At 33.2% G+C, this 16,831-nt stretch overlaps 2 protein-coding genes across 2 annotated transcripts; one reads left to right on the top strand and one right to left on the bottom strand.

The window, feature by feature from the left end:
• The first annotated feature begins 11,205 nt into the window (after positions 1–11,205).
• LOC101250819 (butanoate--CoA ligase AAE1-like) lies at positions 11,206–13,421 on the top strand. Its single transcript, XM_004243578.5, has 2 exons — positions 11,206–11,811; positions 11,892–13,421. Exons 1-2 carry the CDS (start codon positions 11,464–11,466, stop codon positions 13,347–13,349), a joined length of 1,806 nt encoding a protein of 601 aa, XP_004243626.2. The 5' UTR covers positions 11,206–11,463; the 3' UTR covers positions 13,350–13,421.
• Positions 13,422–13,480: 59 nt separating this feature from the next.
• LOC101246842 (acyltransferase Pun1-like) lies at positions 13,481–15,047 on the bottom strand. Its single transcript, XM_004243845.5, has one exon. It carries the CDS (start codon positions 14,885–14,887, stop codon positions 13,592–13,594), a length of 1,296 nt encoding a protein of 431 aa, XP_004243893.2. The 5' UTR covers positions 14,888–15,047; the 3' UTR covers positions 13,481–13,591.
• Positions 15,048–16,831: the final 1,784 nt, after the last annotated feature.

Raw genomic sequence — 16,831 nt, forward strand, 5'->3', positions numbered from 1 at the left:
TCATAGTCATAGACTGCAGAAGAAAAGTTGTCATCAATCTTTGTAGAATTGTTAAGGGCAATAACATTATTGTTGTATTCGGATCGAAGATATTATGAATGATTGATAGATTAATAGTAAAGAATGTTGGAAAGGAAATAATATTTTTTATCACGTTGTATGAATTATAACAAAATAATTAATAGATTTTACTTATTTAGATTTTATATAGTTAATATTGGCATAGAACATGTATAAATTATACTTCTTATTTTCAAATGAAATTAAAAATTGTCTTAATGATATTGGATATCTTATTATATGCCAAATTATTTGTGTTTTACATGGATAATTTGAACTATTTGACAGTTATGTTGAATGACTATTCATACATTTATATTTAGTTCATTAACATTAGCTCCTTTAAATATCATATATTTATAAAAGTGGAGAAAAACAAGTGAAATTCCAAATATCAAAATAGCCCTGTAAAGTACAATTACTACAATAATACCATTAATATATATTAAATTATATTATATTGCTATTGTTATTTTATTACTATTATTATTGCAAACAATTTTAATGTTACATTCTTTATTTATGGGCTCCATAGTGATAATTGTTTGTTCACTTTACCAATTGAGTTTCTATCAGGTGTTTACTTAAAATAAATTAATAGAGATAAAAAAAAAAATTTGTGGAGCATATAAATTGTTTTGCAAATAATGAATATGATGTGTTGAAAGCTTATTAAATAAGAATTTTTATTTTCAATTTTTTTAAAAGAAAAATTCTTCATTAAAGTATATCTTCTTTCTTTCGGTTACATATTCAACCATTAAGTTGTTCATTTTTTTTTCTTTAAAAAAATATAATAAATTGGATCTTATAATAAATTGAGTTTTTTCTACTACCCTTAACATGTCCGTATAAATAAGTTCTTTCTACTATTATTTTATTTGATAAAAATGTTTACAATTTCATGAGTTCCCATTTTCATCATTTTCGGTTCAAGTACTTTTTATTCCCCCTCTTTTCTTACTTTTAAAATACTCATTTGTTTGAGTCAAAAAAATATTTTGTAACTTCTAACCACATTCATGTTGCGATTCAATATATGTATTGATTTGAAAGATTTACTAACATTAGCTTATGAATTACTCGTATGTTTAATTTTTTAATTTATGACATATAGCAAATCCAATAATATATGAACCATCTACAATTTATTGGTTGTAGTGCAAAGTTTCTATTAAGTAGTTTAAAATAAACGTGCAAGGTGTTATAAATTCATTGAATGAGTGGATAGTCCATAAGGTTGGTACATGGACAATCATTCATATTCACTAGGTTACATGAACTTTTTTGGATAAGAATGTATCTATTTATTATGATACTTAATATGGTGACCTTTGGAGTGATTTCTCACTCTATAAATAGGGTTGTTCATTCACTATTGTAATATAGACATGAAAGTTATATACACTTGAATAAGAAGAAAGTCTTATCTTCCATCTTACTTCTCTTGTCTTCATCTCTTTATATTTATATTGTCATGAGCTTGATTTTATAACACGTTATCAGCACGAGTCTCTATCTAATTGAGAGTGAGTTCTTGTTTTTCTTTAGCTCATATTTTGGTTGATCTCGTTATGAAGATCAAAGTATTATATGCATAAAATCAGGTATGTATTTTCTAGAATATTTTTATGATTTAGAATAAAAATAGTATTCAGTCACTAACAATTATCATGAACTGAAGACATATACTATTATTGGTTGAATATGACATGCTATACAAAACTTCTTAAATTGAAGAAGAATAAAATTTTAATAGCATGAGTTTAAATATTATTTAGATTGTTTTGAAAGACTCAAAGAATAAATCATGTTGTACTTCGGTTTATTATACTGTTGGTTAAGGGTAAGACGATGGATTCAAGTTTCATCGCACCAAAAGGGTAAGACATCAGGTTAAAGTCCGGATGCACCATAATGAAAAATATTTGAGGATAAGACGATAGATTCAAGTTCTATCGCACCAAAAGGGTAAGACATCAATTAGATTTTTGATGCACCGTGATTGGGTTCAAGACCATAGAATTATGGCGTTACACGCCTTATATGGGTAAGACATTGAGTTTGAGCCAATGCACCATAGCAATGATAAAATGATGACTAAGAAAAATATTATATTTTTGATGAAATGTCTTGAAATTCATCATATTGAATTTGCTCCATTCCTTGAAAAGAATGTGGTAGCAACATGTGATAACTCTGAAATCCGCCTGTTGACTTGCTCCATTCAATCATATGAATGTGGTAGCAGTGAATGATTAGTCTGAAAGATGACAAATAATTAATGATATGAATAAGGGCGTGGAAGGACAGAATTATAATAGTCATCATTGTGGTAATGATAAAAGGAAGAACAATATGAGTTCTTCAAATAGTCCTTCAAAATGTGAAGACAATTTTTATTATGAAAATGGTATGAAATGTCATTAGACTTGTGAATGTTGTCAACCCAATAACTTGACAAGTTTATAAATCCTCTATCATGATATAAGAAGATAAAGTGATGGTACACTTGATCTTTCAAAGTGATGTTGAGGTGTGTCATGGAAATATGATGAATTTTAAAGCCATGACAATGTGCTTATAATGCAAATTTATAAAGTACATATAAATAATTAGTCCAATCCTTAAAGAGAATGTGACTTGTAATGAGTATCGTGAATGCTCGACCATTCTATAAGAGAATGAGTCCAGATGTGATAAAATCATTATGGGTTGGATATATGTCACAACTCACCTCTATAGAAGGTTTGAGAAAAAAAAATGATACATGTCACTTCTCATCTCTACGGGAGATTTGAGAGGAAATAAATTTTATTTGGTAGAAATGGCTAATTGTATTGTACGTTTTATACGTCACTATGATATAAACTACCGAAAGGGTAAAAGAAAGAAATAGTTCTTGCCTATAAGGGTTGTGGTCATTATTGTGTGGCAATACAAATTTGTCATTGATTGTGTACCTATGGTACAACAAAAGTAAAGCAAGAAAGACGTCTTGCTCGTAATGATTTTGACCATGACAATAATAATATAATTTCCTCCTTGAAGGAGATGCTCACCATAGGGATGGTGTCATGCAATATGTCATAGTACACAAAATTAATTGCAAGCTCTAACGAGTTGTGCTATTATCAGAGGAATAATATTGGGGTTGTAGTAAGTCTAAAAAGAAACTTTTTAAGTTTCGGATGAATGAAAATAAATATTGAGACTATAAATCACTACAACCGAAGAGGGTTATAATGTTTATGTAAAAGATTACCCCACTTTTCCTCCTATTTGTTCCATACAAACATGTACATGCTGATGAAATCACATGTAAAAGAAAATTATAAGTGTACTAAAATAAAGATCAGTTGGCATGACTGGTTGACCATTCCGATTAGATGTAATGCAAATGTGATTGAGAATTCAGGTGATTTATATGATGAAGAAATAAAGATTCTTCAAGAATTCTCTTGTGTTGCTTGTTCTCTTGATAAAATGATCATTGTACCAGCTAAGGTCGGGACTGTAATCCCCTAAAAATTTTTGGAACATATAAAAGGGTGAATATGGGCCTGTTCACCTGTCATGTGGATCATTTGCAACTATATGATTAATGCATCTATGTGATGGTCACATGTATTTTGCTGTCAACTTACAAATTGGTTTTTGTAAGGTTGTTTGCTCGAATTGTTAAAATTAAGAGCACAGTTCCAAACTATGAAATTATATTGATAGTGCTGGTTGATTTAGCAGAAATTGTATGCCTCCAATTATAGCTAAATCATGGTTATGAGACAAAACTCCCAAATAAGATTTGGTATGAGATAATTTTATTTAACATGTAGCAACACACGTATGCATCAAACCAACAAGGTTTCCCCATAATTGGTTCAGGGTCAGGAACCATATAATTTTCATCTAAATTGTTGAATGTGCGCTCATGATTTTAATTGCTCCACCACGCACAAAGATGAACCTCCAAATAAGGTTGGAATGAATGTTAGATTTTCTAACATTAGGGGGAGAGATGATTGACAGCTGAAAATTATGTGTGAGGTTAATTATGAATTATCTAGATCCTCGTTAAATAAATATGTGAACTTAAAGTTCAAGGGATAATTCAGTTGCATAATGTTGCAAATCAGTTGCCAGATGAATGCACTGACCCTATGATATAATTCAGCTGCTAATGCTCCAATGTGAAGTCCTTGAAGGACAGAGTCTATGATACGCCGAAAGCGTAATAGACCAATTGATTCTAAATATAAAATTCCTTAAAGAAGGAAGGAGCAAATGATCAATATGGTCATGATAATGAGGCAAGTGCTATAAAAGAGCACATTGACATAACACTTCATAAAATCTTGAAAAAGGTTCAGGTACCTGAAATAATAAAAAATGAAGAGATCTCGATAAGTTATGTCTTGTTGGAATCGATATCAAATAACCGTCGACGGTATCTTTGATATGAGGTAGCGCTCAATGATATAAATTGTGACGAGGATCTTGAATTCAAATCTGTCATATAGTGTGGACAGATAAATGGTTGACCAAGTAAAATGCATAATTCAAGTATATTTTGTTTCACTTAGAAAAGTGACATTTTGGACTGGTAGGCCATAAATCAAGGTATAATGTCAGTGGGGTACAAATAAATAATTTTGCGATAGTATAACCGTAATATATCAAATACGGTTTGTGCCTTGGGGCATAAAGATTTATCACAAAAATCCTGACATTATTGGAGATGTTTTCTCTTTTGGTGGATGCAATGAGGTTTGTTTTGATATGGCGAAATATGAAAACTTGAATGCATGTAATGAATAATTGTAATGTCTAGCTAGATAATGAAGGTTATATGAAAATCCTTGAAACAATCGAGGTGTCTGAAGCATATAAGAGTTTGAAAGAAACTTTTCCAATAAAGCTTCAAGAATCCTTATATGGATTGAAATAATCAAGGAAGAAAAAGGGTACAAAAGAATGACCCTAATAGTCCTTGTATTTTTATGAAAAGGTCTTGGTAAGATAAAATTTTGTCTTGACCTACAGATTGATAATTTGACAAATGAAATATTTGTCTAACAGTGCACATACACTGAAAAGTTTTGATGCAATTTTATATGGATAAATCGCATTCATTGAGTACCCCAATGATTATGAGATCACTTGACATAAATGATGATTCAGTTTGATCTCAAAAGAAGGATGATGAGTTTCTTGGTGATAAAACTCTATCTTGGTGCAATCAGGGCACTAGTGCATCTTACTAACAATATTTGACCAGATATTTGTTCTGCAGTAAATTTACTGGCAAGATTCAGTTTCTCCCCGATAAAAGGACATTGAAATGGTGTTGAGCACATGAATGAATATCCTCGAAGGACCATAGTTATGGGTTTATTCTATCCCGAGGAATCCAAGACAAAATTGATTGAACGCAGATGCAGAATATTTATCTGATCCGCATAAAGCTCTATCTCAAGCACGCTATGTGTTTGCATGTGGAGGCACAATAATATCCTGGGGATCAATGAAGCAAATGTTGCTCTGCAGAAATAAAAGTCCTCCATGAAGCAAGTCAAAAGTGCGTCTGGTTGAGATAAATGACACACATATTCAAGAAATGTGTGGTTTTTCTTTAAAAAAGGAATATACCAACCACAATGTACGAAGATTGGAGACATCATCACAAGAAATTAAGTGATGTTTTAATCAGGGGGAGTACAATACGCGTTGCACTCTTTTTCCCTTGATCGAGGTTTTTTCCCACTGGGTTTTCCTGGCAAGGTTTTTAATGAGGCAACAAATGGTGCGTATCAAAAGATATGTGTACTCTTTTTCCTTCACTAGAATTTCTTCCCACAGGGTTTTTCCTAGTAAGGTTTTTAACGAGGCACATTATCTATGGACAGTTATCATTCGAGCATTGAGATGGCACCATTTGAGGCTTTGTATGGTAGGAGATGTCGATCTCCAATTGGTTGGTTTGACGCATTTGAGGTTAGACCTTGGGGTACAGATTTGTTGAGGGAGTCCTTGGACAAGGTCAAGTTGATCCAAGATAGACTTCTCATGGCTCAGAGCAGGCAAAAGAGTTACGCAGATAGGAAGGTTCGTGATTTGGAGTTTATGGTTGGAGAGAGGGTTTTACTTAAGGTTTCACCCTTGAAGGGTGTGATGAGATTTCGAAAGAAGGGCAAGTTGAGTCCAAGGTACATTGGTCCTTTCGAGGTTGTGGAGCGTATTGGTGAGGTGGCATATCAGTTGGCTTTGCCACCTGGGTTGTCAGGTGTCCATCCTGTATTTCATATTTCAATGCTTAAGAAGTATCATCAGGGTGGTGATCATGTGATTCAATGGGATTCAGTGTTACTTGATCAGAATTTGACTTTTGAGGAAGAGCCGATCACCATTTTGGATAGGCAAATTCGGAAGCTAAGGTCCAAAGAGATTGCTTCAGTAAAGGTTCAGTGGAAGCATCGTCCAGTGGAGGAGGCTACATGGGAGACAGAGGCAGACATGAGGAGTAAATATCCTCATCTTTTTGAGCGTCCAGGTTAGCTCTTTTCTTTTTCCGTTCGAGGACGAACATTTGTTTAAGTGGTAGGTGATGTAACGACCCGCTAGGTCGTTTTGAGAACTAGGACTAGTTTGACTCCTTTTGAAAATTTAAAGGGGTATTTTTAAACTATTAGATAACTATGAGTACCCAATTGATGAAACTTTTATTAAATAAATAATTAGATAATAGGTTAGTGGAGTTTCACGGTTAATAATTTCTTATTTAGAAGAAAAGGAAAACGAAAAGTGGGGAGGCGAAACCTTACCACAGGCGACCAGCGAGAGGGAGAAAAATCATAGCCATTGTTCAGGTAAAGATATGAGATATTCGTTCTTTTCAATTCTATATATAGTAATATATTGTCGGAGTGCTTGGGATTATGTTATTATTTTATGCTATATTGATAATGGGTGATAAGAAATAATGGGTAAGTTGGTGATGATTACTAAATTATATTACATTGTTAGCAATTGGGTTAGTATTCAAAAATTTATATATATTCGTAGTTGCAGGATTTGAAGAAAAAAAAAAGGGGGGGGGGGTCGTTGGTCTATAATTCCCTCGTAGTCATTATTATTAGTATATTTTTTTTGGTATTACAATGGTGGGAGGGGAATGGAATCTCAAGCCAATCATTGGGCAATCATGCCAATGATTGGCAATTAAGGGAATTCCTTGGAAAAAAAAAAGAGAAAAGGGATTTGGCACATTGCAGTAACGTTTAGGAAGGAAAAAAAAGAGAGGAGGTCACGTTGGAGCAGGGGTTGTTGATCCTTATTTTATATATATATAAAATTAAGATATTAGTTTGATATATTGAGATAGGTAATTAATTATTAGGTGTATATTATATAATTTAACTTTGAATTCAAGGGTATTGGGAGATGTAAAGTTAAGTTCTTGGCTTGAAATTTAGCAAGTATGAAAAATTTGGCAAACCAATATATATCAAGATTTGGAGTTTGGTTGAAAATATGAGTGAGTTTTAGCGCCTATGATAGACATATAATAATTTGAATGTCTACAAAAATTGCTTACTTACGAATATTGCAAAATTGGTAGATTGGGAACGTTCTGAAACCTTGCGAAAAGGAAAGGAAAAATCCTAAAAGATTCGTGGCACGAGTTCGGCATCTAAGGTATGTTAAGACTTTTTAGACTTGTTGAAGGACGTTTTCCTAATTAAAGATTAAAAATGAAAATAGACAAAGGAATAAGGGGGAAAGATGGTGGTCTCGTATCAATGGTGTGACGGGCATTGGTACGAGTACCGGTGTTATAAAACGGAAAATTTCTATTATAGAATGTGGATTTGAAATTTGAGAATGCCAAAGCATATGGGCATTAGCTGATATATTATTGACTTGAATTCCATGTGTGATTGTGTTTTATTTATTTCACCCGTATAGTTGTGATAATTGAGGTGGTTACGTATTATGTTCATATTGATTGATTGAGATGCATCATCATCCCCTCTATTGAAATAATATTATGCACATGCATAGACATGAGACTGAGTATAAGTTGGGCACGTGGAGATCGTCCATGCTGGGATTGGTAAGATGTTAAGATTGTAATTTGGGCACGTGGAGACCGTCCGTGCGAAAATTATTTGATATTATGATAGTGCGTTGAGATCGTCCGCACAGACACGTGGAGATCGTCCGTGTCGGTATATGGACCTCGCGAGTCCCCCATGGGTCATGAACTCTCGATGTATTTCCGAGGAGTATCATGTATATACGGTTGAGTGAGTACTGGGTATTCTGAGACATATCATTACATGGCATCATATTGCATTGCATTTCATCCCATCATTCATTCTTGATGACTATATGTTTCGTTTGGTGTTTGGAAAATATTAAATGTTGATTTCCTTTATTGATGAAACTTAAATAGTAAGTGTATATATATATATATATACTTGTACAATCTAAGAATTTATTTTTCTTATATAACTCCCGTCACTACTTCTTCGTTGTCGGTCAATGAGACATACTGGGTACACGTGGTTTCGTACTCATACTACGTTTGTTGCACTCTTTGTGGTGCAGATTCGATTCCGAGTAGGAGCACATCTCGTGGAGCAAATTGAGTCCGGCTTGAAGTTCTTGGAGTTGTGGTGTGCTGCTTGGCTGTTCCGTGGCCCACACCTCCCTCTATCTTTATTTATTCTGTTATTAGTATTCAAACAGGATATCCCTTATGTTAGATTTGTCATTTAGTTTCAGACTTGCTTCGAATTTTAGAAGCTCTTGTACTTAAGACACCAATTCTTGGGGTGATATATTTATCTTCCGCATTTCGTACTTATAAGGAACCCAATGTTGGAGATTCTTGCTAAGTGTTAGTCTTTTTACTCATTTGTTGATTTAGTTGGGTTAATATGTTGGGTTGGCTTACCTATTGGTTGGGAACATAGGTGCCATCACGACTTGCAAATTTGGGTCGTGACTAGGTTACATGAACCTTTTTGGATAAGAATGTATCTATTTATTATGATACTTAATATGGTGACCTTTGGAGTGATTTCTCACTCTATAAATAGGGTTATTCATTCACTATTGTAATATAGACATATGAAAGTTATATACACTTGAATAAGAAGAAAGTCTTATCTTCCATCTTACTTCTCTTGTCTTCATCTCTTTATATTTATATTGTCATGAGCTTGATTTTATAACACAAGGCTAGTAGTTTTAAATAATTGGTACATTTTTGATACTTTTGCTAACTCTCCGTCTAAATTTTAAACGGACTTTTTTTTTGTACGTGAAAAAATTTCTCCCCAAAACTCAGTATTCCTTATCAAATCAAACTTTTATTTTGTTATAATCGGAGCAAGTAGAATGAACTCTATATGGCCAAATTATCATTGAGACAATTGATCGAGCACCTTCTGTGCAAGAAACTTCCTTGCACATATAGAAGACACCAATATGCATAGCACCCTCCTCAAATTTAAACAATCGCTATATAAGACATTGAAGAAGACTTGATGACGATAAAAATTGTTTGGCATTCATATGAGTCTTTTGAATTGAAGACGTAAAAGAATATATTCTTCGAAAACAAAAATGTAATCGAATAAGTTTTACTTCTCCAAATATGAGTCTTTTGATTATGATTATTTGATTCATAGAGGAATCGTAGGTTAATCAAAGTTCTCAAATTATGGATGGCTACTATTAAAGGGAAGATTTGGTTAGCTATGGTGGAAACTTGCAAAATAGAAGTCTGTTAAAAGTTCGACCCATGTTTCCAGATATATGTACTTTTCGTTTTAAAAAGATTGATCTAGTTTGACTTGAAATGGAAAAATAAAAATATTTTTTAATATTGTGATTTCAAATTAAAGTTATGTTAAATGTACCAAAATATCTTTTAATCTTGTGGTCTTATACATGTCACGTGGAAAGTTAAAATTAAAGTATTGTCAAAAAAGAAAAGGGATCATTCTTTTTTGAAACAAAATAAAAAGAAAATAAAGTCATTCTTTTTGAAACGGAGAAAATATTAACTATTGAAACATAGAGGACTATTAGTGCTCTATGTTGAAACACTAGAATTTACCTCTTAATTCAAAGTAAAAGGACGACTTTGATCCTTTCCTATGTGGTAGTAGATTAATTAGGAGGTAAAATATTCATGAATAAAATTAATATGGTGTTCGATTTTCAATTTAGAAATCTGTATAAATTAATATACATATAAATTATGAAAGACAATGTATTACTATTTAGTCTATCTTATTAATGATAGAAGGTGGAATATTTGCATAACTCTAACGAACTACCAAACGATCCTTAAGACACGTATTGTTTGCACTTTGGTTGCTATATAGAAGAAATATTATGCATAATACACGTAATATCATATTTGATAGTTGGTTAGGACTATGTTTAAAATTCAAAATGATGTTTTATTCATAATTTAAAAACATGCATAGCTCCATATGTCCCGTTTTATGTCACACTTTTTTTTAGTCCGTCTCGAAAAGAATGTCAGCTTAGAAATAATTCTTGTATAATTTACATAAATCCACTGTGTAAAGAGTAAATTACATTTTATTTCTATTTTTTTTCTAATTACAATGATCCCTATAATTTTATATCTTCCACAAAAAATTAAAGAGTATTTCAGATACATTGTAACATAAATTGGATACATTAAAAACTAGCATGGATACATTATAAAATAAATCGAATACACTAATATGTAGTTCGGATACATCAATATGTAGTTTTGATATATTTAATACATTAGGAGAGAAATAAGAGGTTTTAGAAATAGAAAGGGATATTGGAAATAAGGAAAATACCTTTTTACTCTTTATAAAATACCTTTTTACTTTTAATAAAATGATTTTTCAACCACACAAATATATATATGTATTGTTTTAGATCATAAATTTAAAAAGTCTATTTTTTTAAAGCACAATACGAAGTTAAACATGTCACGCAAAATAAAATGGAGAAAATACGTTTATAACTAAATCTTGCCTAACTAGTTACTACATCAAATAATACATCATACCTAACTCTAGCCACCTAACTAGATAGAATTAATTATTTAGATCTCTATGAGCGGATATTCGGTATATGTCATACAATTAGCGGCTAATTATGTATCCTAATTAGTAAAGTTAATGTAATTAATTTGGCAAACCTATTTTTGATAACTCATTGATGAAACTGGAACTGCTAACATTTTAATTTTTGTTGGCTATGCTACCGGCGAAATTGATTGTCCAATTAATTTAACAGTAAATTGAATGGTCGTCTTCATATAAAAAAGAGCGATGAATTTAACTTTGTTGATACAAAACATATTTGCATAGCTTCTCCATGACTACATTGTTGATAAGCTCAAATGTTGCATTGAGGTCCTTTAATGACCTCAACCGATTAGTCCAATTACACCCTCGCACTCAAAGGGTCCAGCTGAGGTGCAAACTTGCTGGTGACATTGAAACAGATGAGTCCCGAATATTACTGGAGGGTGTTGTTACAAGTTCCGCTAATTATGTTCCATTGACACCAATAAGTTTCTTGGAAAGAGCAGCAGATGTTTATGGCGATAGGACTTCGGTTGTGTTTGGGTCTAGTGTGAAGTATACATGGGAAGAGACACATTCTAGGTGTCTAAAACTTGCTTCTGCTTTGGTTCAGCTGGGGATTTCAAGGGGAGATGTGGTAAGATTTCAGTTTTTTTCATTCATTTTGTTCAAATTCAAGATTTATTGTAAAATAAATTTGAACAATAACTATTGCAGGTTGCAGCTTTGGCTCCAAATGTACCAGCAATGCAGGAGCTGCATTTTGCAGTACCAATGGCGGAAGCAGTTCTCTGCACATTAAATACTCGTCTTGATTCATCAATGGTTGCTCATTTGCTGAAACATTCAGAAGCCAAGATGATATTTGTTGATCAACAATTCCTCCAAATTGCTCAACAAGCACTTTCTCTTCTTTCAAAAGACAAAACAATTAAACCACCAATTCTTATATTAATCCCCGAATCTAACAATTCATCTCCTCCCGTATCTAACATTCACGAATACGAAAATCTTTTGTCAAGTGGGAGTAGCAATTTTGCAATAAGATGGCCAAAAAGTGAATTTGATCCGATCAGTATCAATTATACTTCCGGTACAACATCCTCGCCCAAAGGGGTCGTGTACAATCACAGAGGCGCATATCTCAATTCAATTTCTACTTTCCTATGTCATGGCATGGCTCCGATGCCAACGTACCTTTGGACACTTCCAATGTTTCACTGCAATGGATGGTGCATGAATTGGGGAGTGGCTGCACTTGGTGGCACAAATGTTTGCCTTAGACATGTCTCAGCGAAAGATATATTTGAAAGTATTTCTGTCAACAAGGTCACACATATGAGTGCAGCACCAATTGTCTTGAGTATGATGGCAAATGCTTCACCAAATGACAGGAAACCACTTCCCCATAAGGTCGATATACTGATAGGCGGTTCACCACCGCCTCCACAAATTATTTCCAAAATGGAACAACTCGGATTTGGAGTATCCCATGGATATGGACTAACAGAAACTTATAGTGCTGCTACGAGTTGCTTGTGGAAGCCTGAGTGGGATTCTTTGCCCCTTGAGGAACGAGCTGCGCTTAAATCAAGACAAGGGGTACAAGTTCTTTGTATAGAAAAAGTTGACGTTAGAGACCCGGATACCATGAAAAATGTTCCAGCTGATGGAAAGAGCATTGGTGAGATTGTGTGCAGAGGAAATACTGTGATGAGTGGATATTTGAAAGATGTTAAAGCAACCGAAGAAGCTTTTAAAGGCGGATGGTTTCATACTGGTGATGTTGCAGTGAAACATCCAGATGGATATATAGAAATTAAGGATCGGCTGAAAGATATTATAATATCTGGAGGTGAAAACATAAGCACACTCGAAGTGGAAGGAGTATTACATAGTCATCCTGCAGTTGTTGAGGCAGCAGTAGTCGCACGACCAGATGATCATTGGGGACAAACACCTTGTGCATTTGTGAAGCTGAAAGAAGGATCTGAAGAAATAACTTCAGATGAAATAATTAAATATTGTAGAGATCATTTACCACATTACATGGCACCTCGAACAGTCTTATTTGAAGATTTACCAACAACTTCAACTGGCAAGGTACAAAAATTCATCTTGAGAGAGAAAGCAAAAGCTTTGGGCAGTCTTTTCAGCACTGAAAGAAATGTGTAATAAGTACTACTTTTTTGTTCATTCAGTACTGGTATAGCTGTTTCAACCATATAAAGAAAATATAATATCATTGTTGTTATGTTTAAAAAGCTATATATGTATGAAGGAAGCATTAATTAGTTTGCAGAATATTGTCTTATTGATCGATTCGAACATTTAATTGAAATTTTTGTGGAGGTACGTACAAAATAATGTTGGTTAAAATAAAATAAGATTACAAATGAAATAAATACGACATTGAATCAAAGAGGAGAAGCAAATTCTAGTAAGTTTGATTTAGTTTCCAATGCAGACATTTGTTGTTGTTTCAAACTCACCACTACTTCAATTCCATCCTCAGTTTGACTGTCCGTCAGGAATATTTTCTTATTAATTGGTACACTTCCTAAACACACTCTTGTAGGACTACCCCATCCATAGTCCATTTGCCCAAAAATGAATTTACTTAAGCTTGTACACTTGTACACATCAACTTCATCGTCGTGATCCCTTTCAAGTTGATTCTGAAGCAACTTAACTTTCTCCAACAGTGTTGACATTAAATTTTTAGTTTCCCAATACATTTCTTTTTCCTTTCTCAGTTCACTAATCAATCTATGCAATTTTATATCTGCAGGATCTGAAATCTCTGGTGCCATAAACAGGAAACTAGCATTACCTTGGAACTCTTCAGGCAACCATTTCTTCATAATTGGTCGCAAATTCACTGATTGAGTGAATATGGATGGCTTAGTTGAATTGGAAGCTATGCACTTGTATACAAATGCACTTGCAGCTTCAACAGAAGAAGGATTAATACTACTACTTTTGTTTCCTGATTCAGCTGCAATCATAGCCTTGAGGGAATTTATTTTAGACCGCGACAACAAGTATTTTTTCGATATGCAACTATTGTTTCCTCTTGTTTTACTTTTAAGTATTGCCTCAGCTATTGGGCTACTTAAGGGTGGAAAATGGGATCCTCCAACGAATTGAAAAGATGGTATCGGGGCACTTGGATTACGTGCCATAGTTGACCAGTGATGAGTAAAATTAGCCATGCTTGAACCATCAACAACTTTGTGTGAGACACACACACCGATTGCTATTCCTCCGCAATTGAAGTGATTAAGTTGAGCTATGACTAAATTTTCTTTGGATGGGGTCCAAGGCAAGTCTCTTGGCAATACTAAATCTTCGGCCTTAGTACTTTTTTGATCAAAAATTTGTGACATTGGACAATCTATTTTCACTTGAAGAAACTTGGCCCCCACGTCATTGCATTCGACATGGAGACCTTCGTCTCTAATCGTTCCAGCCAATGGATAGTATGAAGTAAGAGCTCTCGAGAGGGAATTCTCAAGAATTGTAGAGATATGAGTTGGATCATCTGGGAGAGTAGGATGGCATTGTTTTGGGAAGAACAGGCCATATGACATGTAAGAACATGGATTAAGTTGATCAAATATGGAAAGCTTTTGAATTCTATGAATCAACGGGGTTGGAGATGATGGTTTAATGATTTTTTTGGAAATCAAAGCAAGTTGTGATGCAGCCATTTTTCTTTAGGAGAACACACTTAGCTTGTTTACCTTTTGTGCACTCACCCTATTTTAGGCCTAATAGGGTGGCTCTCTATATGCATGTGTAGTTTAGGAAACAACTAGGAAGGAGTTGTTTGACAAAGTGTACTTTAGACTGTCTTGTCCATTTTTAAATTGATACATCTATTGAGGAAACAATAATTGACATAATAGGTTTTTCATTTTACGCCTATTAATTATGAAGTTGATGAATTAAGAACTTAGCATTTTCAATAAGTTTTATTTTTTTCAAAATAATTAATTGAGGGTATATATAATAGTTAAACGAAAAATTATCCTTTCTTGATTTGTCAGTTTTTTCACCTATGTATATTCAATGTTTGTACCAGTTATCAATAGTCATACACTTTCAATTTTTAAAGGTAATAAATATTAACATTATGAAAGAGTGTTAATTAGCCTTAACAAATATTAGTTAATTATCATTGAATTCAATGTCCATATAGACTTGACATTACCACTAAAAATCATTTTTAGTGTAGTGTCTATTTAGTATTAAGATATGTATAACTAATACATAAAATTCATGGTATCGTAATGCAAAGTGTTTTAATACATGCCTTATCATATGATTAAAGACACAACCGCTCTACAAAAAAATTTCAATGTCCTTGTCACCGTATTTAGAAAGGGTACTATTTGATTATTATACCGTATTTGGAAAGGATACTATTTGATTATTATACGAAGTATGTTAATTTTAAATGTAAGAAATAACTTATACATAAGTAATGTCAACATAACCAATATAACCATTACTAATTATACATTCCAGAGTGGACCATTCAACATTATTAATTATTATACACTCTGTTAGTGCATAATATTCTAATATTTCTCGTTGGCATTCCATTGGCGTGCAAGAACGTTTCTGTGTAGTGATCGATCTTCAAAGTCAGATAGGGAACAGATCTCATATTCCCTTCTACAAATCGTGTTCATTAATTAATGCTTTAACTTTATGAATCAAAAGATAAACATGCAAGAACGTGTAAAGGCAGACAGCTTTCATCAATTGAATTATTAAACTATACTATAAATATATATAGAATATATAGGGATCAGATCTCTTAATTGAGATATATATGGTTGACTATTAAACATAGATATGTGGGTTATAAGCGTAAACTTAACGTCAAGAAAATCTCGCAAATAAACTCCTCAACAAAATAAAAAAGAGAACTTTAACTTTATTCCATATTTGAAGTTCTGCTCTCCACGAAAAAATAAATCTATCAATGACACAAAAAATAGTGCATATTTTTTTTAACCTGAGAATGATATATTTGATTGAGGCACATAAAAGAAAAACAAATTAATGGACAATGGAATGTTCCTGAAAAACAACATACTAATCATCATTTAACACTTAGAGAAGAATCTCCAAAAAGAGCAATTTACAGTGAAGTACCCAATTTACAGTAAGCTCCTTCAACATTACAGTGAACTATCCTATTCCAAAAATAGTGAACTTCCAAGGCCAAACAAAGAGGAAGTGAACTCATTTCCATAGGAGTTTCCCTAACTAAGGATTATCCTAAGACTCACCAAGGTAAGACATGAAGGAAATACATATACACCTCCTTCAAAACACACCAAAGCGATCCCCAAGACTATCCCTTTCCCCTTACTCCCCTCAAGAGAACAAGCCACCACTCAATAACAAGACATTAGAAAAAACACTTGAATAAGTCACCAAGACTTCCCTTTTGGAATGCCTACTTAGAGCAATGAGTAGATAGTGTCCCATACCACCACCTACCCTAAGTAGTACACTCTTTTAGAAGGGTTAGCACCAAGACTCCCCTTTCAGAAGGTCTATTTAGTGCAATAGATAGATAGTGTCTCATTCCACCACCTACCCTAAGCAGTACGCTCTTTTAGGAGACTTAGTTCATT

Source organism: Solanum lycopersicum, chromosome 7, assembly GCF_036512215.1.
Source record: "Solanum lycopersicum chromosome 7, SLM_r2.1".
Lineage (NCBI taxonomy): Eukaryota > Viridiplantae > Streptophyta > Magnoliopsida > Solanales > Solanaceae > Solanum > Solanum lycopersicum.